The 25,433-nt window shown below is 49.8% G+C and overlaps 1 protein-coding gene across 1 annotated transcript in view; it reads right to left on the bottom strand.

The window, feature by feature from the left end:
- DCC (DCC netrin 1 receptor) overlaps positions 1-25,433 on the bottom strand; it is a gene marked incomplete at both ends in the record, with an annotated part of 309,485 nt that overhangs the window by 176,371 nt on the left and 107,681 nt on the right. Inside the window, one exon of the mRNA XM_084278967.1 lies at positions 16,044-16,364. Within this exon, the coding sequence (XP_084135093.1) occupies positions 16,044-16,364 (321 nt within the window). The remainder of the gene's footprint in view (positions 1-16,043; positions 16,365-25,433) is intronic.

Raw genomic sequence — 25,433 nt, 5'->3', positions numbered from 1 at the left:
CCCTGTCTTCATAAGAAAGCTGCTCCAGCCCCCTTGATCTTCCTCACAGCCTCCTCTGGCCTCAGCACCCACATCTCCATGTCTTTCCTGTACTTTGGACCAGCCCTTTCAACCTCCTCCTAATCTTCCCCAGGCTTCAAGGCCTTTCCTTGGCCTTATCTACACAGAGGCAAAATAATCCCATTAAAAGGCAAAATAATCCCATTAAAACATGATTCCAGTTGGCTTGGTGGGTCATGGCTGGATGATTTGCACCTCTGGGTATGGCTGCAGCGCTGTGAGGGGAGCTGTCCTCACTGTTTTCCCGCTCAAATCCGCCATGACTCGCCGGTTCTGGCCAGTATGGCTAAAACAGAGGCAAATTTATTGCCTTGAAGACAAGCAATGGGTATTTTCACCACAAAATTGGGTTACAGAGTAGGGATAATAAAGTATTAAAGTGATAGTGGGTGAAATCATCCCATGAACATTGATAAAGTGTGGAATAATCCAGTCCCTGATGTTTTGCCTGGTGTTCTGGGATGGTTTATCTTCCGTTGGCATGTGTCCTCAAACAGAGTGTCCTCTCCCTCCCCCCTTTCCACAGGGACTATCTAAGGACTAACAAGGTTAGCCCAGGCTTTGCTGCACATGGTGTTTAACACACAGGAGCGCCACAGGGACCTGTTTGCCACCGCGATGCGGTGGAGGACGAGAGGGATGGGATCCATCTTGAAAATGCTACGGGGTGCATCCCATCCCAGGCTCAGCCTAGTAAATCTCAGGAGAGAGTTCAAACTCTGTCCTAACACCTAGGTAAAGCTGCTAGGAGAAGTAAATCCTCCTTTATTTACTTCCATGATGTCAATGACTTAAGTGCTACTGACTTTAATGGGCTGCTCCTCTCGATCGCAAGCCGCTGTCTTGCCTGTAGCGCCAACAAAACTCCTCTGCTTCACCAGTGTGTTGTGACAAGGCTCAGCTCTTCCCCAAAAAGGAAAAGATAACGCCAGGGAACAGGAAGAAAAACCACTGGCAAGCAAAAGCCATTAAAATGCAGCAACCTGCTAGCTCTGTTCTGGCTCAATACTCCAGAGTTGTCAATGTTTTCTCCCAAATCTACAGCAAATCAACAGTAGCCTTCAGCACCAATAAGTAACTTGAATATTTTATAGCATCTCTGACTTCAAGTTTGCTTCTTATCAGAAGCAGAGAGTAAGTTAAACTGTAGCCAGCTGCTGCTTTCTGAAGGGTTATCCTCATTTCCCCTCCTTCAGTATGAGAGAATCCCACACTGGGCTGGGTTGGAAGGGACCACAAGATCCCAGAGCTTCAACCCTCTGCCACAGGCAGGGACACCAACCTCCAGGCCTGGAGCTACACAAGGTTGACCAGAGCCACATCCAAACTGGTTTTCAACACCTCCAGGGATGGGGCACCCACCCCATCCCTGGGCAGCACCTTCCAGCCCCTCAGAACTTCCCCCTAAGATCTCAGGTCCCTAAGACAGGGACAACCCCCTCCCTGTCTCTGCTGCCACCCCTCTGCTGATGGACCCCAGGATAACACTATTATGACCAGATAGAGAATATTATACATTCCATGTCTGTCTTTCTCTCCTCCATATGTCAGGGATGGATGAGGACAGAGTTGGGGGTGCTTGGCATGAGATAAAGTCACCCCCCAAGTGAATCCTCATCGATTTGGAGGTGAAAATCCTATAAATATGGGTCAACCAGGATTTCCCTCCTTTCCCCAACTGGGTATGGAAGGTGCTGTTGAAAATAACATCAAAAAAGGCCATAAAATGCAAATCAATTCAAATCAGAGAGAGAAAAGAGGAGGAAGAGTAGTTAAAAGCCAAAGGAGGGCATCATCTCAGCTTCTCCGGGTAACACGGGGCGCGTTTACACGTCGCTCCTTCTCCACTCATCTCCAACTAATTTAGAGAGTGTTAATTGACTTGGGAAGCTTTTGGAAATATCCCCCAGGGAGAGAGAAAAAGGAAAAAAACATCATTTATATTACATGGAATTTAAATATAATGTGATTTTTCTTTTTCACCCACTCAGAGGTGGTTCCACCAAAGTGGATGGTGCTGAACTCCTGGAAGCTCCAGAGATGGGATGGTTGATGTTACCTTCTGCATGATTAAATCCAAACCTCATCTGGTTTCTCCCTGCTCAGCTCTCCAGCTTGTCCAGGTCTCTGATGTCCACCACTCCTCCCAGCTTTGGATCAGCTACTTGCTGAGGGTGGATGCTGTTCCCTCATCAAGGTCATTCATGAAGATGTTAAACAAGCCCAGACCCAACACTGAGCCTGGGGGAGTCTCTTTTCTCTCTGTTTTCTCTTGATTTTTACACTGGAAACTCATTTTAGACTCAACCACCATCCTACCAACCATCTCCACCCAAGTACCAAGTGATTTTCATGGAAAACTCTAAGAATTCAAGTGTCTTCTTTAAAGAACCTTTGACTTGTTGTGAAGGACAGTGTCCCTCAACAGATTCCTGGACCAGAGGACATCTCTCTCAACAGCTGGAATAATCCACCTCCTGCTATTCCCTCTATTTTGGGACAAAGGGGACTTGCTGAGAAGATGCTTGTGAAGGGTTAAGAGCTGCTACCAGGATGGTTTGAGGTGCCTCACTGAGTATGTCCTTTCTTGACCAATGTCTTGTTTAAACAGCTTATTTTTAGTAATTTAAAGCAAAATCAGGACTGATAAAGAAGAAACATCACCCTGAGGGTGAGGAGAGACCCTGGCACAGGGTGTCTCTGTGCCTGGAAGAGTTCAAGACCACTTTGGACAACCTGGGCTAGTGGAGGGTGTCCCTACCTATGGCAGGAGGGTTGGAACTAGATGATCTTTGAGATCTCTTCCAACTCAAAGCATTCTGTGGTTCTCTAAACACACATCTGGCCAGAAGCCAAGTGTTTAATCAGCCTCATCATTTTAATAAGATGCATCAACTCTTAATTTGATGACAAAGTCAACTTGGAGCTTGAAGTTATCAAATTACACAAGTTTCCTGGGCTCAAGGGATGGAAAGTGGTTCAACATGAAAGATCCTTGGGATTTTTCCTGGCACACATCCCTCTCCTCTTCCTCCTCAGCACCAACATCAGATGTTTACTCTCAGTATAAAGTGTTAATTTATGGCCCATTTAATTAGACAAAATGAAACTGTAGATTTTCAAGTCGTCCTAATGAAATGACTCCACTTTAGTGATCTTAAAAAGACTTCTGAAGGTCTGCTGATGGAGTAGTAAAACCCACCTCCTGACTGTGAAGAACCAGTTAAAGAATGACCAAGGAGATCCTTTCACTGCAGCTTTTAAAGGCTACTTATGTTTAGGAGTGATAGGAGTGTTGAGGATTGAGATTAATTAACTTTCCTCCTGAGGAACTGGGAGTTCCTCCAGATTTCATGAGGAAATTAAGCTGCACTGGGGTAGAAAATACACCCTAAGATCCCAACAATCTCCTGGATGAAGAAGAATCTTCTGATTTCAACAGAGATATCAAACCCAGGCACAACTGTCTCATGGAATTCCAGAATCACAAGGTTGGAGAAGATCTTGAAGATCGTGGAGTCCAACCAGTCCTGTGCTGAACCAGATCCCTGAGCACCTCATCTCCCCCCAACCAGGGGTGGAGACTCAGCCCCCTCCCTGGACAGCCTGTTCCCCATCCCCACAACTCTTCCAGGGAAGAACTTTGCCCTCCCAGCTGAGCTGCCCCTGCCCTGGGGCAGCTTGAGCCCACTGATCAGATCCCCTCTCAGGTTTCTTCTCTCCAGGCTCAACAGCCCCAGTTCCTGAAGGATTCACTTTGATGGGCATCTTGCCTCCAACCAGGGCTAAACCACCACAGCAGAACCTCCATCCACCTGCAGGAGGACATCTCAGCAGGGATTCTCAAACCTATTTGTAAGAGGATCAGCATCTCTTTCAGCTGCCACAAACCCCACTGAATAATTTATGTGGAGGGAAAAAAAAATCATCCTTAACTCTCTGTTCCTTAAGATGTTCTTGTTTATCACTCCAGCTTTCCCTTCAAAGCTTCTCTCTCTCCACACTTCCCCAAACCCTCTCTAACGAGAGGAACCCCTGGATTTCTTTCCATCCCCTCATTAAAATCTCCCATGCCCTCAGGATGGTGGGGGAGATGGGTGAAAACACGCTGTGAGCTCCAGCTATGAGGATGTTCTGAGGAGAAAAACAACTCTGGAGCTTTGGTTGCTGCTTTGGAACAGCTTCAGAATGTTTAAAATCTTGATTTTTAATTTAAAGATGAGGAAATAGATCTGGAAATGATGTTTTCACAACAGATTTACACCAAAAACACATCTCTTGGTCACCTTACTTTAGGGGTGGGTGCCCCATCCCTGGGGGTGTTCAAGTCCAGGTTGGATGAGGATCTGGGCAACCTTGTGTAGCTCCAGACCTGGAGGTTGGTGTCCCTGCCTGTGGCAGGGGGTTGGAACTCTCTGATCCTTGGGGTCATTCCCAACCCAGACCACTCAATCATTCTATGATTCACATGTTGCTGTTCCCAGCAGGAAAAAAAACAAGGATCTTGTCCACCAAAAGCCTTTCCCACAATGGAATTGTCTTTCCTAAACTTTTCTTCTCTGATTAAATAGTTTCTTGTGAGAAAATCCTGCCCAGTAACCTTCTGGCTACTGGGATTGAAGACCTGTGGCTTGTTCCTAGAGACCTCCAGCCTGTTGTCCAGCAGGACTCCCAGGTCTCTTTCCACAGAGCTGCTACCCAGCAGGTCACCCATCACCTATACTGGTGCCTAGGGTTATTCCTCCTACACTTGCCCTATTGAGTTTCCTCAGTTTCCCTCTGATCATCACCATGCTCTCCTCTGGACCTGCTCCAATGGTTCCATGTCCTTCTGATGGTAGAGCCTGGAGGGCACAAACACACTCATAATGAGCCAGCAGTGTGGTCAGGTGGCCAAGAAGGCCAATGGCATCCTGGCTTGTGGCAGACCCAGTGTGGCCAGTAGGGCTGGGGTGGGATTGGGCACTGGGGAGGCTGCAGCTGGAGTGCTGGGTCCAGTTCTGGGCTCCTCAGCATCAGAAGGACATTGAGGTCCTGGAGTGAGTGCAGAGAAGGGCAACCAGGCTGGGGAAGGGGCTGGAGGGCAAATCCTCTGAGGAGCAGCTGAGGGAGCTGGGGGTGTTGAGCCTGGAGAAGAGGAGGCTGAGGGGAGCCCTTCTCCCCACCTCCCCTGCCCTGCCAGGAGGGTGCAGAGAGGTGGGTGATGGTCTCTGCAGCCAGGGGCCAGGAGATGGGACAAGGGGCAATGGGCTCAAGCTGCCCCAGGGCAGGGGCAGCTCATCTGGGAGGGCAAAGTTCTTCCCTGGCAGAGTTATCAGGGCTGGAACAGGCTGCCCAGGGAGGGGGCTGAGTCCCCACCCCTGTTGGGGGGAGATGAGGTGCTCAGGGATCTGGTTTAGCTCAGGATGGGATTGGTTGGACTTGCTGATCTTTAAAGGTCTTTTCTAACCTTGAGATCCTGGGATTCCTCCTAATTAGGGGAGGATCTAATTAGGGAAGAATTAATAGGAGAAAAGAAAGAAAAGAAACCCCAACCACCACAAGTATCTTCTCCCAAACTAAACCCCAATCTGGTTGGGAATCAGGAGCCATGGGTTAATCCCTCTGATGGGATAGAAGAGGAGCAAAACAGCATCACCTTTTCTAACCCAAAGCCACATGTTTGGCCAAGAGGACCTCCTAGACAGGACATTCTCCATGTCAATCACTGCTTTGTACCATGATCTCCCTTTTTTGAGAGCTAATTGGTGTTCTCCAAGGGGTTTATTCACAGAGTCAGAATCCTAGGGGTTGGAAGGGACCTCCAGAGATCATCAGGTCCAACCCCCCCTGCCAAAGCAGGGTCCCTAGGACAGGGCACACAGGGAGACATCCAGATGGGGCTGGAATCTCTCCAGAGAAGGAGACTCCACACCCTCCTGGGCTGTTCCAGTGCTCCATCACCCTCATCATGAAGTTCTTCCACATATTGGTGTGGACATTCCTGGGCTCCAACTTGAGCCCATCACCCCTTGTTCTGTCCCCACAGCCACTGAGAAGAAGCTGCCCATGGCCCCCTGTGTCCCACCCTTCAGCTCTTGATCCCCATTGATCAGATCCCCTCTCAGGCTTCTTCTCTCCAGGCTGAACACCCCCAGGTCCCTCAGCCTTTCCTCCCAGGGGAGATGCTCCAGCCCCTTTCATCCACAACCATCACACTTAATCCCCTAGATTCCTCAAGTTTTTAGCAGGCCACACCACGTTGGTGTTCTTCTGCCATCAGAGACCAGAAGAAGAGCGACACCACCTCTCCTGAACCCCATTTCTGGACTTCCTATTCATCAAAACACCAAGTGATCTGGAGTCACTTCCAACCCTTAAAGCTCAGAGAAGAATTGGAGCCCTACAAAGCATTAGTGACCATGGCAACCAGAACACAACGACCTTTGGGGTTGTTTTATTTAGAGCATCAATCGATGTTCCTGCTTTAGGGATAGAGCTGGGGCTGGTCCCCACCTTGACCAAGATGATGGATTTAAGAGGAGATTGTTATTATGATACTTATTTTATGTTAAGATTAGAAAGAGTTGATAAGGGGATGAGTTATTAGCCACTGATGGAAATAATAATTAATAATAATAATAGTATAAGATAATCAAATGGAGAACTGTGTAGAGGGGATTGTCCCTCCCTACTCTGCCCTCCTGAGGTCCCAGCTGGAGTCCTGTGGCCAGAGCTGGGACAACCAATACAAGAAAGATGTGGAATTGCTGGGGTTCAGAGAGGGTCACAAAGATGCTTAGAGGGCTGGAGCAGCTCCCCTATGGAGAGAGGCTGAAGGAGCTGGGCTGGGTCAGCCTGGAGAAGAGAAGGCTGTGGGGGGACCTCACTGCAGCCTCCCAGTCCCTGAAGGGACCCCAGGAACAGGAGGGGAATCAGCTTGTTAAAGGGCAGAGACTGGCAGGACAAGGGGGCTGGAGTGAAGCTGGAGGAGGGAAGGGGGAGAGGAGATCTTAGGGGGAAGTTCTGAGGGGCTGGAACAGGCTGCTCAGGAAGGTGGTGGATGCTTCATCCCTGGGGCTGTTCAAGGTCAGGTTGTCTGGGCAACCTTGGGTAGCTCCAGGCCTGGAGCTTGGTGGCCCTGGGGTTGGAGCTCTGTGATCCTTGGAGTCCCTTCCAACCCAGCCCAGTCTGGGATTCTCTGATGCTCTACCCGTTGCCATGGTGGGATAAGCAAGCTAAGGTCAGGCTACCCTAACACTGCTCAGCTTAATGAGGTTCTACTCTTCCCTCTGAGGAGCCTTTGGGCATTTTGACCAGAGCTGGGTTATAAAATGGATAGTTTTACCCAAAAATCAGCATTATTACAGTAAAAAGCTTGTTTTTAACAGTATTTTCTTATAAAATCACTATTAGAAGGTGGAAACAAACCCCACCAAACACAACATCCATTATGATGTCTCCTCTTCATCAGATGTCACACAGAACCACCCACTTCTTTACACAGTAAGAATTCCCCTCCCTTATTTCTTGATTTTCCTCTTGTCCCTAATCAAAGTAATGAAGATGCCACCTTCAGGGATTTCACACAATCACAGGGGTTGGAAAGGACCTCCAGAGATCATCAGGTCCAACCCCTGCCCAAGCAGGGTCCCTAGGACAGGTCAGGGCTGGAATCTCTCCAGAGAAGGAGACTCCACACCCCCTGGGCAGCCTGGCCCAGGGCTCCCTCACCCTCACTGGGGAAAAGTTCTTCCCCACATTGGTGGGGAACTCCAACTTGAAGCCATCCCCCCTTCTCCTACCTCCACAGAGAAACCTCCAGGTTTCAACTGGAACCATTGGAAGAACCTCATCTCCAGCTTCCACGAATGGAAAGCACTGGAAGCAAAAATCAATTCAATCACTCCATTTCTCCCTCCCCACCCTCTCAGATTTTATTGCTGTAGAGAAAATTAAGAAACTTAACAGCTTGTTCTTCATTAAATTGCTTTTTCCCTTCTCTGGACGGTGGTTGTGATGCCATTTACTTGTAAACATCCTCATTTTTCTTCCTTTCTTTTTTTTTTTACTCTGTGTATTAAAACATCCACATTTAGCAGCTTCAATTGGGATTTTTTTGGGGGCTTTTTCTCCCTCCTCTCTTGTGTTTAACTTCCTATCTGGCCACTTTATTCCTTTAATCTTATTCAAATTAAAGCTGGGTTATTATGCAAAGCAGAAAAATTCAATTTGAGTCAAATCTGGGCAGGATTTTTCTCTTTTTTTACCAAGAAAACAACAGCAGAATAAATGTTAATCATTCTCATCTTTTCAAAAATGAAAGCTTTTGAAGAGTTTTGGGGTTTTGTGGGTTTTTTTTGTTCCCATTTAGGGCTGGAAAACAACGCTGCAAATTTACATTCAAATGGGTGGCGGTAGAAACCGAACGATTAGAGGTGGAGGAAAGAAAAGAGCTTGATGTCAGCCCTTCAATCTCCTTGTCAGCACCTGAATTGGCCCATCTGATGGGAAATATGGAAGAAGGAGGTTGAAGAATTACATATTTCTTGCAGGTTTGGGTTGTTGGGTTTTAATGGAGAACGTGGGGTGAGGCCAAGGTGGCTTCTACCACAAGCAGCTAGGCCTTGGAGAGCAAACATAGGCCAGAGTTGCTGAAGACCAAGGCTGAGCCCATCAATGATGGTCACAGCACCTCTGGGAAGCAGACTGAGGGGGAAACAACCTCCAGGCAGGTGGATTTTGCCACCAGAGGAAGGAGTGAGAAGATGGAAGAAGCTGTGTGGAAAGCAAGGCCAGGCCCCAAGAGCCTTTGGGTGCCTGAGAGCTTCCCCTGCAGCTCGTGGAGAGGACCATGGTGGAGCAGATGTCTCCTCCCAGCCCATGGATAAGGATGGGGAGCAAAGAACATCTATGATCTGTGAAGAGATTGATCCATGGGGACTTGTGACTCTGGGGGGGACCAGGCCCCAGTGTAGGCCTCAACGTCAGCACCCCATGGAAGGAGCCCTGCTGAGAGGCCTGTGCTGAGGAGATGACTCCCTGACAGAGAGGCCTCATGCTGGAGAAGTTCATGGAGGACTGTGGGCTGTGGGTGGGGTGAAGGGTGGGGGGAAAGGTGCTTTAAGACCTGGCCACACTTCTCATCACCCAACTCTGGTTCACTGGGGGGGTAGAGTAGATGTAATAAATCCAGTTTTCTTTTCCTTTATTCCACGTTGAGTCTGTTTTGCCCGTGACTTTACTGGAGACTGATCCCTCTCTGTCCTTATCTTGAATCCTAAACCTCCCAATATCTATTTTCTCCTTTTTTTGACTGAAAAAGGGAGTGAACAAGCAGCTTGGTGGCCATTTGGCCTCCATCCAGAGCCAAACCACCACAACATTTTAGCTTTAGAAGGACCTAATCATCCTCCATCAAGCACAGGACGTGGAATAAATTGGCAAAGCCACTTTTCCATCTCATTTGGGCATCCATCAAGTCTCAAACAAACTCATCCATCAACTGCTTCTCTTGGTTGGATGGGGAAACCAAGAAGGGTAAAGAAGCTTCCTCTCTTTTAATTAAATTGCTTAATGTGGTTAATTCAACCTGAGGATTGACCCAGCTAATTTACAACTCATTTCACCCTGTAGTGACACCATGGCATCATGATTGACCTACTCAAAAGGTCATCAAGGAGAAACCAGGGGTTGTAAACAGCTTCTCTCAGCTTATGAACCGGCGCATGGCAAAGGGGTATAGATCTGGAGTAAGGTCAAGAAACCATTAGATAGGTTAAACTGGGAACAAGAGAGCAAGTGAGGTGGGCAGAAGATTGTTCCAAGGCAGAAAATGAAATGAAGGTGAAGAAATTGTGGAGTGTTGGGGCCAGTTCTGGGCTCCCTGGGATCAACCAGCCAGGGATCTCCTGGAGAGAGTCCAGAGGAGGGACAGAGATGCTGAAGGGCCTGGAGCATCTCCCCTGGGAGGAAAGGCTGAGGGACCTGGGGCTGTTCAGAAGCCTGAGAGGGGATCTGATCACTGGGGATCAAGAGCTGAAGGGTGGGACACAGGGGGCCATGGGCAGCCTCTGCTCAGTGGCTGTGGGGACAGGACAAGGGGTGATGGGCTCAAGTTGGAGCACAGGGAGTTCCCCACCAATGTGGGGAAGAACTTCTTCATGATGAGGTTGACAGAGCCCTGGGACAGGGAAGAAGGGAGAGAAGTGATGGATGAAGTTGAGCCTGTGAAGAAGGGAGGCTTGGAGGAAGGTACTTTAAGATCTGGACACTAAATAAACCTCAGGATCCATTTCCAGGAACACAACCCCCCATCCTGACCAATCTCTTCGACACCAGGATACAATCCCAAGGGAGACAGCAAGAGATTGATCACTTAGGGCTTGTAAAACCCAAGCAGATAGATCATGAGGTTGGAAAAAACCCTCCTCCAGAAGATAAACTGACCTGATGATGTCCAGGTTGATGGGCATCTCTTGTACCTATGATCTATTACACCCCATTACGTTGATTGGATGAACCCACGCGCCCTCGTTAACCAAGGTTGCTCCTTCTTCAATCCAATCTCCTCAAGTTCAACCTAAATAAATCTCTGCCAGGCACTCAAACCAACAGCAAAACCTTTCTCCTAAATTAAATTTCTTAATTAAAGCAGCGTTTTGATGAAGCACAAGGATACAGAGAGCGGGAATCGCTGTGGGGGACGTTCCTGTTGAGCATTTCCCAACAGTTTGAGAGCTGAAGGAACATCAGGATGGAATAGGTGGTGTTTCTGTTGTCCTCTTGCACCCAAATAAAAGGGGTGGTGTGCAATGATGGAGTTTTCAAGACCTTTTTTGGGGGGGGTTGGAGAGTTGCTTTCCTACAGGTTGATAAACTCATGGGACTGGAAGTCATGAAAGGGGGATGAGCTGTGGGAGAGGAGCTCTGTGGGGAAGGACCTGGGGCTGCTGGGGTGGCCAGGAGTTAGGAGTGTGCCAAGAGGGTCAATGGGATCCTGAGGGGCATCAGGAGGAGTGTGGGCAGCAGGTGACAGAAGGGGATCCTCCCCCTCTGCTCTGCCCTGCTCAGGCCCCACCTGGAGTGTTGTGGCCAGTTCTGGGCTCCCTGGGATCAACCAGCCAGGGATCTCCTGGAGAGAGTCCAGAGGAGGGACAGAGATGCTGAAGGGCCTGGAGCATCTCCCCTGGGAGGAAAGGCTGAGGGACCTGGGGCTGTTCAGAAGCCTGAGAGGGGATCTGATCCATGGGGATCAAGAGCTGAAGGGTGGGACACAGGGGGCCATGGGCAGCCTCTGCTCAGTGTCTGTGGGGACAGGACAAGGGGTGATGGGCTCAAGTTGGAGCCCAGGGAGTTCCCCCCCAATGTGGGGAAGAACTTCTTCCCAGGGAGGGTGAGGGAGCCCTGGGACAGCCCAGGGGGTGTGGAGTCTCCTTCTCTGGAGAGATTCCAGCCCCATCTGGATGTCTCCCTGTGTGCCCTGTCCTAGGGACCCTGCTTGGGCAGGGGGGTTGGACCTGATGATCCCTGGAGGTCCCTTCCAACCCCTGTGATTCTCTAAACCCATAAACACTCTTTTCTCAGCTCAGAGAACACAGACACATGAAGCAGTCTGGCTTCCCTCACGTGTTCCCTACCACTGGGTTTCTCCTGAGTCCTCAGAGGAGCTGATGATGGTTCTGAATTCAGAAGCACCTTTCTGAGAGTGACAGAATGAGAACCAGCCCCTCCACCCACCACCACGGGGGTCCCAGAGGCTTCTTGGTATTAATTCAGCTTCTTTTTTTAATTATTTCTGTTAAATATCTACTTAATTATTCCTCCTCCTGATAGAAAACATCCCCAAGAGCAATGGGCATGGATACACAGCAAGAGATGTGTGACTGGAGAGGTCCTCAAGGAGCCTCCCAGCTCCCAAGTCACTCGCTACAGTAATTTCCAAGTCAACAACAAAGGGAAAATTAAAGGCTGATTAAAGCCTTTCTGCTAATTAGCACGTTGGTCTTCAGGCACCTGAATTGGAAGGTGGAATATTAGTGATGACATGTGTCTTCAGATGTGACCTACTTCTTTATTTGCCAGTTTAAAGCAGGTGGGACATCAGATACTCCCAGTTGGTGATGGAGGAGGGAACGGGGAAGGGATGAGGTTCAGATGTTTCCTGGAAAGGTGGAGTGCTGGAGGAGGTGATTTTCTGGGTGGAGAAAACCCCCAGGAACACAAAAGAAATAGTAGTAGGGAAGATGTACCAAGAATTGGAGTAGAGAAACCAAGGAGAACCAGGCCTCTGAGTTAACTGAGCACTGTAGGGGTTGCCACAGGGTGGTTGTGGAGTCTCCATCTCTGGAGATATTCAACTGAGACACTGCAGAGCCACAAAACACTATGGTTGTATGTCCAAAGTGAAGGTTAAGCACAAGACCTGGTTGATTTGGCTGTATCTAAACCCCACCATAGATAACCACCAGTATAAACCATCTCTACTTGCCACTTTGGTCCCCTTTCTGTCTGATTCTTCACCCAACTGGCTTCCATGACCAAATACTCCAAAGCTTTTTATTCCTTCTACTTTATGAAGACAGAGAGTTGGGGGGGGCTCAATCTGGAGAAGAGAGAAACCTCCAAGCATCTTTGAGTCCCTTGAGGGGCTCCAAGAGAGCTGGAGAGAGGCTGGTATCAAGGGAATGGAGGGGCAATGGTCTTCAGCTGCTGGAGAGGAGCTGGGAGGCAGAAATCCTTCCTGAGGAGGGTGATGACACCCTGGCACAGGGTGCCCAGAGAAGCTGGGGCTTCTCCATGGGTTCAAGACCAGGTTGGATGGGGTCTTTGAGCAACCTGATCTAGTGAAGGGGGTTGGAACAAGATGATCTCTGAGGTTCCTTCCAACTCGAAGCATCCTATCACCCCGTTTACCTGATTCCCTGCTGTTTCCTCTCATATTTCATCTCTCCTCTTCCACCCAAGGTTGCTAATGAGCTCTAATGGTGTAGAGAGGGGAGATGTTTGTGCATGAAGGGCGCCCACTGCTCCCCTGAACACGACAAAGGCCCATTAAGCAGGGAGAGGAGGAAACGAGCGCTCGGGAATCGTCCGTTCCATTAAGCAAAAGGACTATTAAACCACTTCAGGTCATCAAGGGATGGGAAAAGAGGTGCCACCAGCAGAGATTAACAGGGAATGGAGCAAAAAAAAGAGAGAGATGATGAAAAAAAGGCCAAGTGAGCTGAGCTAGCTTCAGTTAAACATCAAATTTAACCCATTCGGAGACTCACAAGGTTGGAAAAGACCTTGAAGATCATCAGGTCCAGCCATACCCATCCTAAGCTGAACCAGATCCCTGAGCACCTCATCTCCCCCCAAACAGGGGTGGGGACTCAGCCCCCTCCCTGGGCAGCCTGTGCCACAGCCCCACAACTCTGCCAGGGAAGAACTTTGCCCTCCCAGCTGAGCTGACCCTGCCCTGGGGCAGCTTGAGCCCATTGCCCCTTGTCCCATCTCCTGGCCCCTGGCTGCAGAGACCATGCACCCTCCTGGCAGGGCAGGGGAAGTGGAGAGAAGGGCTCCCCTCAGCCTCCTCTTCTCCAGGCTCAACACCCCCAGCTCCCTCAGCTGCTCCTCAGAGGATTTGCCCTCCAGCCCCTTCCCCAGCCTGGTTGCCCTTCTCTGCACTCACTCCAGGACCTCAATGTCCTTCTGATGCTGAGGAGCCCAGAACTGGACCCAGCACTCCAGCTGCAGCCTCCCCAGTGCCCAATCCCACCCCAGCCCTACTGGCCACACTGGGTCTGACACAAGCCAGGATGCCATTGGCCTTCTTGGCCACAGTCTTGCTCAGCCTGGGGTCACCCAACACCCCCAGGTCCTTCTCTGCCTGACACTCTCCAGCCAGTCTCCCCCAGCCTGGAGCTGCTGGGGGTTGTTGTGTCCCATGTGCAGCACTCTGCCCTTGGCCTTGTTCAACCTCATCCCCTTGGGCTCAGCCCATGGGTCCAGCCTGGCCAGATCCCTCTGAAGAGCCAGGTAGACCCCATCCTCAGCCTTCCCCTCGTCTATTCAGCAGGTCACCTTCTCTCAGAAGGCCACCAGGTCAGTTTGACACGATCTCCCTTCTGTAAACCCATGTTGACCAGCCCTGATCCCTTGGCCATCACACATGTGCTGCAAGATACCACCCAAGATGACCCTCTCCATGATCTTCCCCAGGACTGAGGTCAGACTGACAGGCCTGTAGTTCCTTAGATCCTCCTGACCCATCTCCCACCTTCATACATCATATGATGGAGAAGAAACCTTCAGTTTTCCAGCACTAGAACACTAAAACTCTACCCTCTCCCAAATCCCATCCCTGGAAGAGGTGGCTTTGGTGACCTTGGTGACCACAGGAGGTTTGTTTGCTTTGCCAAGCAGTGATTAACACAACATATTGCAACCTGAGCCCTTCATTTCTCCTCTTGCCCTCTTTCCCTTTACTAGGTCACGTTGCCATCTGCCCAACGCCTCAAGTCAACGATGTTCTGCCAACATCACAGAGCCAAGTCCCTCCAGGAAACAAAAACTGCCCAGAATAATTCTTCTGGCTCAGAACTATGTGTCCTTTAGAGAGCAAAAGACCTTCTCTGCTGGAAAAACCTGTTGCCCATGTGAAATGTCTTATTTCCACCTTCTAATATGAACCAATCTCACCCAATCAGAAGGAAAAGGAAGGAATCACAAAGGTCAGAAGATCTCCACAGAGGTTGTCTAAGCCCCTGTAGAAAGGAGGAGCAGCTACCAACAGATTGTGCTGCTTTGTGGGCAACTGGGCTGTGAGTATCTCCAACGTGACTTCACAGCATGTGATTGCCCTTACAGACATCAGATTGAGCAGGTTGCTCCTCATCCTGTCCAGTGACAAGAATCCTTCTTGGATGTTCCAGTTTTGGCCAAATTCTCCTTGAACTGAGTGAGCTCATACACACACCAACGTCCCACCATCACCACAGGGCTAGGGGGTGAGGATCTACCACCCAAAGCACAGTTCTTTGGCACAACAAGGAAGTTCTCCAGAAGAACTGGAGTTCCTTCACAGAATCCCAAGGTTGGAAAAGACCTTTGAGATCATCAAGTCCAACCAATCCTGTCCTGTGCTAAACCAGATCTCTAAGGACCTCATCTAACCATCTCTGTTGGGGACTCAACCCCCTCCCTGGGCAGCCTGTTCCAGCCCCTGACAACTCTTGCAGGGAAGAACTTTGCCCTCCCACCCAACAGCCCCAGGTCCTTCTCCTCTCCAGCACATTCCAGTTGGTAGTAGTGACCAAGTGCTTTGAGGTTCCTCCACACTTTGGATTTGAAGGCTTCCCAAATATTCTTTCCCAAACAATCAGCTGATTGAGGACTCCCAACATCATTCTACAGACTGATGGAGAAGCAAAACCTTCCTCACCCTTTAGAATCTCAAGCCAACAAAGGTCTTTAAGTCAATGAGAAGCCGTTAAACGTTCTCAGATGCCACCTAAGAAACTTTTGGTCCTACTGCTGTACACCAAAAGGAATGTTTCAAACAAAATGAGGTTCCTCTAAGAGGTTCCCAACTCCACTAAGCTCCAGAAGAAATTCTTATCCATGAGAAGATTCTTAATCCATAAAGATTTGGATAATCAATGCCCTAGAGAAGTTGGTGGGGTGGTGGTGGGGGGTTGTTTTCTGATCTAGAATTCATCAGAAAAGCTGTTAATTCTCAACTTTGGAGGGTTTCATCTCCTTTTTGGTTTTCAAGACAATAAATATGCAGCAACAAAGAGGTGCTCAGAGATGTTGAAATCACAACACCACCTTGTCAGAATCAAATTACCGGCGCTGGGTTGTCACATCCGAGAAGAAATGAAATCCCACAGCACTCCAAAGTGCTTTGATGTTCGTTTGTCTTCTCTTGGGTGGGGTTTTTTAGGGTTTTCTTTCAGAAAAAAGCTTCTAAACAAAGAGTATTCCCCATAAATTCATCAAGAGATGGTTCCTCTTACCTGCTACCATGACTTTAGCCGTGCGACTGATGATGGCTCCGATGCCTTCTAGAGATGCTTCGCATTGGTAGAGCCCTTCATCTGGTTTGTGGTGCCTGGAGTGGACAATGTTTTGTATCAAGAGGGATCCATTGGTGAGCTGTTGCCTCCTTTCATCTACTGCCAGGTTTAAGAAGACAGCATCCTTCTTCCATTTGATGAGGGGAGCTCCTCCATCTGATTCCGCTACGCAGTTCAAGAGGACGTTGCTCCCACGCATGGTGACAGCATCTGAAGGTTCAGTCAAGAACCTCAAGGATGTGAAAGTCTTCATTTGTGAACCTGGAACAACAAAATAAACCCCCAAGAGACATGGAGTAAATGCTGCTTTGATGGTTCTCCAGAAGGAGGAACATGCTGTTAGATACAGGAACTCAACAGAAGGAGCTTCTAGAACCTCCTCTGGCCACGTGCACCAAGATGTATTTCAACAAGGCAAACACAGAGTTGGGTTCCACTTCCAAACCTGGTGGACCTTCTTCTACCTCATCAAACCAATGTTCTCCTTGCTGTTAATTAGTCTGGCCACTGCTTTCAAGTAGGCAGGAGAAAACAAAAGCCAGACAGGATTGAGTTGTCTCTATGGCAAAGAGGCAAAGGAGGGGTTGAGAGTGCCACCTCTGCAAGCTTCACACCATCCCTACCAGGGTACTGAAGACCTGAGATGTCTATCTGCTGGTGGAACACAGAGGCCAAGCCCTGGGGCAGCTTGAGCCCATTGCCCCTTGGCCCATCTCCTGTCCCCTGGCTGAAGAGACCATCACCCACCTCTCTGCACCCTCCTGGCAGGGCAGGGGAGGTGGGGAGAAGGGCTCCCCTCAGCCTCCTCTTCTCCAGGCTCAACACCCCCAGCTCCCTCAGCTGCTCCTCAGAGGATTTTCCCTTCCTCATGAGGAGAAGCTGAGGGATCTGGGCCTCTTGAGCTTGGAGAAGAGAAGACTGAGGGGTGACCTTCTTAATGTAGATGTAAAGGGTGAGAGGCAGGAGGATGGAGTCAGACTCTGCTCAGGGATGGTGCAGCTGGAGCAGAGGAAATTCCATGGAAAAACTTCTCCCCCATGAGGGTGATGGATCCCTGGGACAGGCTGCCCAGAGAGGTTCTGGAGTCTCCTTCTCTGGAGACATTCAAACCCCACCTGGACATGCTCCTCTCTGCTTTAGTCTGGCTGCTCCTGCTCTGGCAGGAGTTGGACTAGATGACCTTTCAAATTCCCTTCCAACTCCTTTTGTTCTGGGATTCTGGGAATAAACCCATTTCTTGGGAAGACAAACCATTTGGGGGGTGGTGGTGGTGGTGGGGTTGTTTCCATGGATCCCTCCTTCCTTGAAAACCATTTAGTAGAGTAATTAATTAATTTGTACTTTTGAGGCAACTCTGGAATCCTTTTTTTGTTCTCTCCCCTCCCCATCCGACCGCACGCGACTACATTTGCATACATTAACATAATGAAGCCTTAATTACCTAGTAGTGTGCTTAGGAGAAGCAGTGAGCTTCAATCAATCTCAATAAGGAGAAGCAAGAAGGTGAAAAGCCTTGGCCAAGCTTATCAGGACAACATAATAGCCACAAACACATCCCCACCACCTGGGCTGGGTGTGATTTAAATCCAGGGTCTCAATCCCCAAAACCCACCAATCAGAAGCTTCCATAAGAAGTCATTAATATCAATTATGTTAATGAGCTGCAGACAAATTGATTTCTCTTGGTTTTTGTGAGAAGGTAGAGCTGGGGGTTGAATTGAAGGATGAGAGGAACTCACCTGGGACACCCAAAGCCAAGGTGGGGAGGGGGTGGTGGGTTATCTCCATCCACATATGGAGTGGTGGAGCTGCCAAATTTGGAGACTCCAGGAGGAAACCTCCAGGCCTGGAGGTTGGTGGCCCTGCCTGTGACCAGGGGGGTTGAAGCTCTGTGATCCTTGAGGATCCCTTCCCTACATTCTTTAAAGAGCAATAATATATGGGCTGTGATGTTTTACACCTCTCCCTCTCCTATGTGGACAACTGGAGAAGATATAAAGCCACCAAGAGTGACCCAGGAGCATCTGGCTGTGCTCAACACCCAATTAACACAGGGAGAATTGATTACATGGGGCAGGAGTGGAGAATCCACCTCCCAACATCTGGTCTGGTTTAGTGAAGCAACAGGTAGGACAATGGGAAGGGAGAATTTAAAGCAGGAGTTGAAGATCATCCAGAAAGATGGAGAGATATGGATGGACCACAGCTCTCTAGAAAGCCACAGTGCAATTTATGGTGGTGAAGAGCACTCAGGTGAAGCTCCAAACCTCCACACTCATCAAATATGGAGATGGGAGGTCCATCTCTTGCTGTAGAAACATTATGGGTTTGAAGAATCAGAAGGGTTGGAAGGGACCTCAGGAGATGATAATTATAGGGGTTGGAAGAGACCTCAAGAGATCATCAAGTCCAACCACTCTGCTTCCTTTCTATGGTGTGAAAGAGAAGCTTTTGGAGGCTGGACAACAGATATCAGTGTGACACATCCAAGAGCCTTCAAGATAATGAAGCACCCTGCCAATGGAATTGACCTTCTGGATGTCTATCAGCTAGAGATGTGAGGGACCTGAACCCAAGAGCCACAGGAGAGACAGAAAATGATGGATGAGAGAGATCTTCAGGGCAGGAGGAGTAAATGAAGTGCCAAAAAGTGGTCACTTAACAAATGAGAAGTTGTCAAGTGGTTTTAAATCACAGCTTGAACTTGTCAGGAGCTCAGAGGACTTCAGAAGACTAAGCTGAGAGTGTTCAACTACATGAGAGGCTTTAGACAAGCCTAATTAAGGAGATCTACTTAATTAGATTGGGAGATAAAGCAGCATGAAGTCAATCTTTAACCTGGGCTTCTGGGAAAGCCACCCCAAATACAGGATGAGATGTGGTTGGCCCTCTTGTGGACATCACTCCTATCCCAGATCTCCTGCCAGCTCAACTGGAGGACCTTTCTTCTCTAATGAAGTGTGTTAATGAGCACTAAATGAAAGGAGGAGTGGAATATCATCAGGATGCCCTGAAGAACGTGGCTTGGTGGTGGACCAAGAAGGAGAAAGGGAGAAACCAGGCAAGAAGATGAGTATTTTAGAAGGTTATTGAATAATCCCAACATCAACATCAAAGACACTTTGAATTAAAGCTCAAGATAGACCCATTGGGGAGGAAAGTCAACGACATCCTGAGGTGTAGTAGAAGGGGTGGGGTTAGGAGGTCAAGAGAGGTCCTTCTCCCCCTCTAAACTGCCCCTGGTGAGGCCCCACCTGGAATATTGGGTCCAGTTCTGGGTCCCTCAGCTCAAGGAGGACATAGAAGTCATTGAAAGAGCCCAGCACAGGGACACCAAGGTGATGGAGGGAGTAGAACACTTTCCTTATGAGGAGAAGCTGAGGGAGCTGGGGCTCTTTAGCCTGGAGAAGACTGAGGGGTGACCTGATTAATGTTGGTAAAGAGCTCATCAGGTCCAACCCCCTGCCCAAGCAGGGTCCCTAGGACAGGGCACACAGGGAGACATCCAGATGGGGCTGGAATCTCTCCAGAGAAGGAGACTCCACACCCCCTGGGCAGCCTGCCCCAGGGCTCCCTCACCCTCACTGGGAAGAAGTTCTTCCCCACATTGGGGGGGAACTCCCTGGGCTCCAACTTGAGCCCATCACCCCTTGTCCTGTCCCCACAGCCACTGAGCAGAGGCTGCCCATGGCCCCCTGTGTCCCACCCTTCAGACACTGAGGTCCTGGAGGGTGCTGAGTCCCCACCCCTGGGGGTGTTTAACAGAGGGGAGATGAGGTGCTCAGGGATCTGGTTTAGCTTAGGATGGGATTGGTTGGGCTTGATGATCTTCAAAGGTCTTTTCCAACCTTGGGATTCTGTGAATTGGCCCATTTGGGTGAAAACACCCTAATTTCATTAGCCCTAAATCCAGCCTCTGATTAGTTTTCCCATCAAAGGTCCAATTCTAACCCTCTCCTTGATTTACAGATCTGGATAATTCAAGTGTCCTCCTGTTACTCAAACAATCCCAACCTGCTGGAGCTGGGAAAAGGAGCAGAGCAGGAGGGAGGAAAGGAGGAGGAGGAGGAGAAAATTAGAGGACATATTTCTCCCCCTAAAGGGACACAGGCAGAGGAACGTTCTGCCACGCTTGACTAGGAACCTCTCAAGCAGAAAATCAACCCAAGGGATGCAGCTTCTTTCAGAGAGTGCTGGGACCAGTTCTGGGCTCCTCAGCATCCACAGCCACTGAGAAGAGGCTGCCCATGTCCCCCTGTGTCCCACCCTTCTGATCCCCATTGATCAGATCCCCTCTCAGGCTTCTGAACAGCCCCAGGTCCCTCAGCCTTTCCTCCCAGGGGAGATGCTCCAGGCCCTTCAGCATCTCTGTCCCTCCTCTGAACTCTCTCCAGGAGATCCCTGGCTGGTTGATCCCAGGGACCATCTCATTATATTTAGGTGGGGTGTACAAAGCTGAACATATCCAAAGCTGAGAGAAAAATCATCAGGAATTAAGGTATTTTCAAGCAATTCTTTCACTTTTAAGATCAACTCTCAAACTTGCATCAACCCTTCTGTCGCTTCTTCCATCTATGGTGTCTCCTCCTCCCACAAACCTTCAGGTTGTCAGAGAGATTTTGAGTCATTTATTTACTGACCTTTCCAAAACAACAACAAAAGAAAGAGGAAAAGTTTCTGCTTGAAGAGATTTTCTTTCAATTTTTAATTAAAGAGGAGGAAAACCAAGGTGTTTCTCTGTGACAATGGTTGAGAAGCAACATACTTCATCCCTTCTCTGTTGTTAGAGAATCAGAAGGTTGGAGAAGACCTTTGAGATCATTGAGTCCAACCATTCCTGTCCTAAATCAGATCCCTGAGCACCTCATCTCCCCTCTGTTAAACACCCCCAGGGGTGGGGACTCAGCCCCCTCCCTGGGCAGGCTCAACAACTCTGCCAGGGAAGAACTTTGCCCTCCCAGCTGAGCTGCCCCTGCCCTGGGGCAGCTTGAGGTCCCCTTGGCCCATCTCCTGTCCCCTGGCTGCAGAGACCATCTCCCACCTCTCTGCACCCTCCTGGCAGGGCAGGGGAGGTGGGGAGAAGGGCTCCCCTCAGCCTCCTCTTCTCCAGGCTCAACACCCCCAGCTCCCTCAGCTGCTCCTCACAGGATTCACCCTCCAGCCCCTTCCCCAGCCTGGTTGCCCTTCTCTGCACTCACTCCAGGACCTCAATGTCCTTCTGATGCTGAGGAGCCCAGAACTGGACCCAGCACTCCAGCTGCAGCCTCCCCAGTGCCCAATCCCACCCCAGCCCTACTGGCCACACTGGGTCTGACACAAGCCAGGATGCCATTGGCCTTCTTGGCCACACTTTTGCTCAGTGTGGGGTCACCCAACACCCCCAGGTCCTTCTCCACCTGACAGCTCTCCAGCTACTCTTCCCCAACAGGGTGGTTGTGTCCCATGTGCAGGACAACAGCCCATTTCTCTAAGGGGCATTGTCTGAGCTGAACTGGTTCCCATCCTCTCCCTTGGAGCTCCTGACAGATGACCCACACTAGGTTGGCTTTGTCTTCCAACCTCCTTCTCACCCTTCATTTCTACTGAAAAGGGGACAATCTGCTCAACCTCAAAAGAAAAAGCCTCTTCCTCCCAACAGCAGTTGGTAAACAAGGGGGCTCCTCCTCCTCCCCCTTGGCTCTTCATGCAGAGCATGTCCACAGCCCAATTATCCCAGGAGAAGTTCTGCATAAATTAGTGGGTATCATTAGTAAAGCTGCCAGGAATAAATTGTCCTTATTTGCCATGAGTGTCACATGGAGGGAGGAGGTTCCAGGATCAGCTTTGACACACCACTGCTGCTCAAAGACAGACATGAAATGCTACCTCCTGCCAGGGGGGGTTGTCCTGATGACTCCTTGCCATGCTTGGTAGATGATAACGAGCCTAAAACACACTTAGATACCCAAAAGCTGCCTTCAAGACTCCAAGAGATCTAGTGGAAGCATCTCCTGAACTTGGAATTAAAATTTAAGGAAGAAAAGTCTGGCCTGGGGACAGAGATTGATGTGAAGAAGATGATGTGGACATTGCATCTTCCACCACAAACCCCCAAGGGAAAGAGAAGGTTTGAAATGAGCTTCTTCACCAAGACAGTTCATGAGATTCCTTCCTACATGGGTAAGAAATGGAAGCTCATCCCTTGCCTGGTTTTAGGGTGGGGTTTAATTTTTAAGCCTGACTCCAAACTAGAGTTTAAACCCACTCCAAACTAGCCTTAAATCCTTGATTTTCCACTGAATTAAGGCTCATGGCCTGGAAGATCTAACCCAAGAGCATCCCCATAGAGACATAGGGGACTAATATCACCAGACATCTATTGTCTTTCCCAGCAATCATGTAGATGCCTTAATTAGAATCCCTCCTTGTTTTATTAATTAGATTTAAGTGTTATCAGGGTTTTTGACAGCAAAACTCTTCAAGAAATTAATTTGTCTCATTAAATGGAAGGTAAGCTTTGATCTCAGTGAAAGGATTCAAGAGGGTTGAGGAAGACTCTGCTACCTTGTCCTCCTCAGACTTGGGGAGAACATTAATTAAGGACTTGAATCCACCTTCTCTGAAGGACCTGCTAGAAAGATGTGAGGTTTTGCTTTTCAACTATTGATAGAGTGTTGCCACTAATTAGAGTTTCTAATGGGTTTACTTGGGGAAATTAGACATTAATCACAGAATCACAAGGGTTGGAAGGGACATCAAGAGCTCATCAGGTCCAACCCCCTGCCCAAACAGGGTCCCTAGGACAGGGCACACAGGGAGACATCCAGATGGGGCTGGAATCTCTCCAGAGAAGGAGACTCCACACCCCCTGGGCAGCCTGGCCCAGGGCTCCCTCACCCTCACTGGGAAGAAGTTCTTCCCCACATTGGGGGGGAACTCCCTGGGCTCCAACTTGAGCCCATCACCCCTTGTCCTGTCCCCACAGCCACTGAGCAGAGGCTGCCCATAGCCCCCTGTGTCCCACCCTTCAGCTCTTGATCCCCATGGATCAGATCCCCTCTCAGGCTTCTGAACAGCCCCAGGTCCCTCAGCCTTTCCTCCCAGGGGAGATGCTCCAGGCCCTTCAGCATCTCTGTCCCTCCTCTGGACTCTCTCCAGGAGATCCCTGGCTGGTTGATCCCAGGGAGCCCAGAACTGGCCACAACACTCCAGGTGGGACGTCTCCAATTCAATAGAACAATTGCACTATTTTATCTAATTAACTCTATGTAATTAAACTTCATATCATGAAGTTTGTGTTCTCATAGTATTTGATAATTGGTTTCATGGCAACAAATGACTTCATATCCCACCACACCCCCCCAGCTAGATCACAAAGAGGCTCCGTTAACGGCACCACCGCACGTTCCCAACCGCGATCGTGAATCCCACAGAATCCCAAGGTTGGAAAAGACCTTGAAGATCATCAAGTCCAACCAATCCCATCCTGAGCTGAACCAGATCCCTGAGCACCTCATCTCCCCAGCTGTTAAACACACCCAGGGGTGGGGACTCAGCCCCCTCCCTGGGGACTCAACCCCCTCCCTACAATCTGTAGTAAGTTTGATTCAACAATTGCATCTCATGGAAGGTGACTGATCATAGAATGTGGTGGGTGAGAAGGGACCTCTAGAGACCATCTAGTCCAACCCCCAAGCAGTGAGCAGGGATATCTTCATTGCATCAGGTTGCTCAGAGCCCCAGCAAGCCTGACCTGGAATATCTCCAGGGATGGGGCTTCCACCACCTCTCTGGGCAACCTGTGCCTGTGTCTCACCACCCTCATACTGGAGAAAGCTGGGGGGGGACCTCAGCCCTGAAGGGAGCAGAGGAACAGGAGGGGAACCAGCTGGTTAAAGGGCAGAGACTGGCAGGACAAGGGGGCTGGAGTGAAGCTGGAGGAGGGAAGGGGGAGAGGAGATCTTAGGGGGAAGTTCTGAGGGGCTGGAAGGGGCTGCCCAGAGAGGGAGTGGGTGCCCCATCCCTGGGGGTGTTCAAGGCCAAGGTTTCCTGGGCAACCTTGTGTAGCTCCAGGCCTGGAGGTTGGTGGCCACAGTTGGAACTCTCTTATCCTTGGGGTCCCTTCCCACCCTGACCAGTTTCTGATTCTAAGACACACTTTTCCCTACTCTTTTTGAAGACCAAAAGGCCAAACCTATGAGTGTGGTGGCTCCTCAAGTGCTGTTGCTGGTTGATTCTCCTTTAAACCTTCATTGGGACCAAATTCTTCAGTGATTCAAATGCTTTGTAAGAGGGTTGAGGAGAAAAATACCCTGATGAACACCATGCAATTACACAAGAGCATCGTTAGCAAAGCTCTTCTGACCTTTTTAGACTCTCTGTTTATCTTGTTAGATGTTGCAACCTCCAGCAAGACCCCAGTAAGGTTTTAAATGTGGATTTCCTTGGGGTATAGTCTACCCAAGCAAGAAAAGCTATGAGCCATGGAGGGTTTAAGATGTGACTTGAGTGTCCCATGGATAATTGGCTTGATTCATGCTTCAGTAACTCACTTCCCCAGGAGGCATCTTACTGGAACTCAACTGGCTTAGAAAAAGAACTTCACTTGACATGGAGAGTCAAAGGTGCTGTTGGGTAAATGTGCAATTTGGCCTCAGGATGGAGGGATGCTGCAGCTCAGTTTGGTGCCATATGGCCATATCCAGGGTCAGAAGGTTGGAGAAGACCTTTGAGATCAAGTCCAACCTTTCCTGTCCTCTACTAACCCAGATCCCTGAGCACCTCATCTCCCCTCTGTTAAACACCCCCAGGGGTGGGGACTCAGCCCCCTCCCTGGGCAGCCTCAACAACTCTGCCAGGGGAAGAACTTTGCCCTCCCAGCTGAGCTGCTCTGCCCCTGCCCTGGGGCAGCTTGAGCCCATTGCCCCTTGTCCCATCTCCTGTCCCCTGGCTGAAGAGACCACCGCCCACCTCTCTGCACCCTCCTGGCAGGGCAGGGGAGGTGGGGAGAAGGGCTCCCCTCAGCCTCCTCTGCTCCAGGCTCAACACCCCCAGCTCCCTCAGCTGCTCCTCAGAGGATTCACCCTCCAGCCCCTTCCCCAGCCTGGGTGCCCTTCTCTGCACTCACTCCAGGACCTCAATGTCCTTCTGATGCTGAGGAGCCCAGAACTGGACCCAGCACTCCAGCTGCAGCCTCACCAGTGCCCAATCCCACCCCAGACCTACTGGCCACACTGGGTCTGCCACAAGCCAGGATGCCATTGGCCTTCTTGGCCACACTCATCCTCAGTCAGGGGTCACCCAACACCCCCAGGTCCTTCTCCCAGCAGCTCTCCAGCCAGTCTCCCCCAG

Source organism: Gallinula chloropus (genome assembly GCF_964237585.1).
Source record: "Gallinula chloropus genome assembly, chromosome: Z".
NCBI lineage: Eukaryota > Metazoa > Chordata > Aves > Gruiformes > Rallidae > Gallinula > Gallinula chloropus.
Note: the sequence above shows the minus strand (reverse complement) of the source record. Positions and strands in the feature narration are given on the sequence as shown.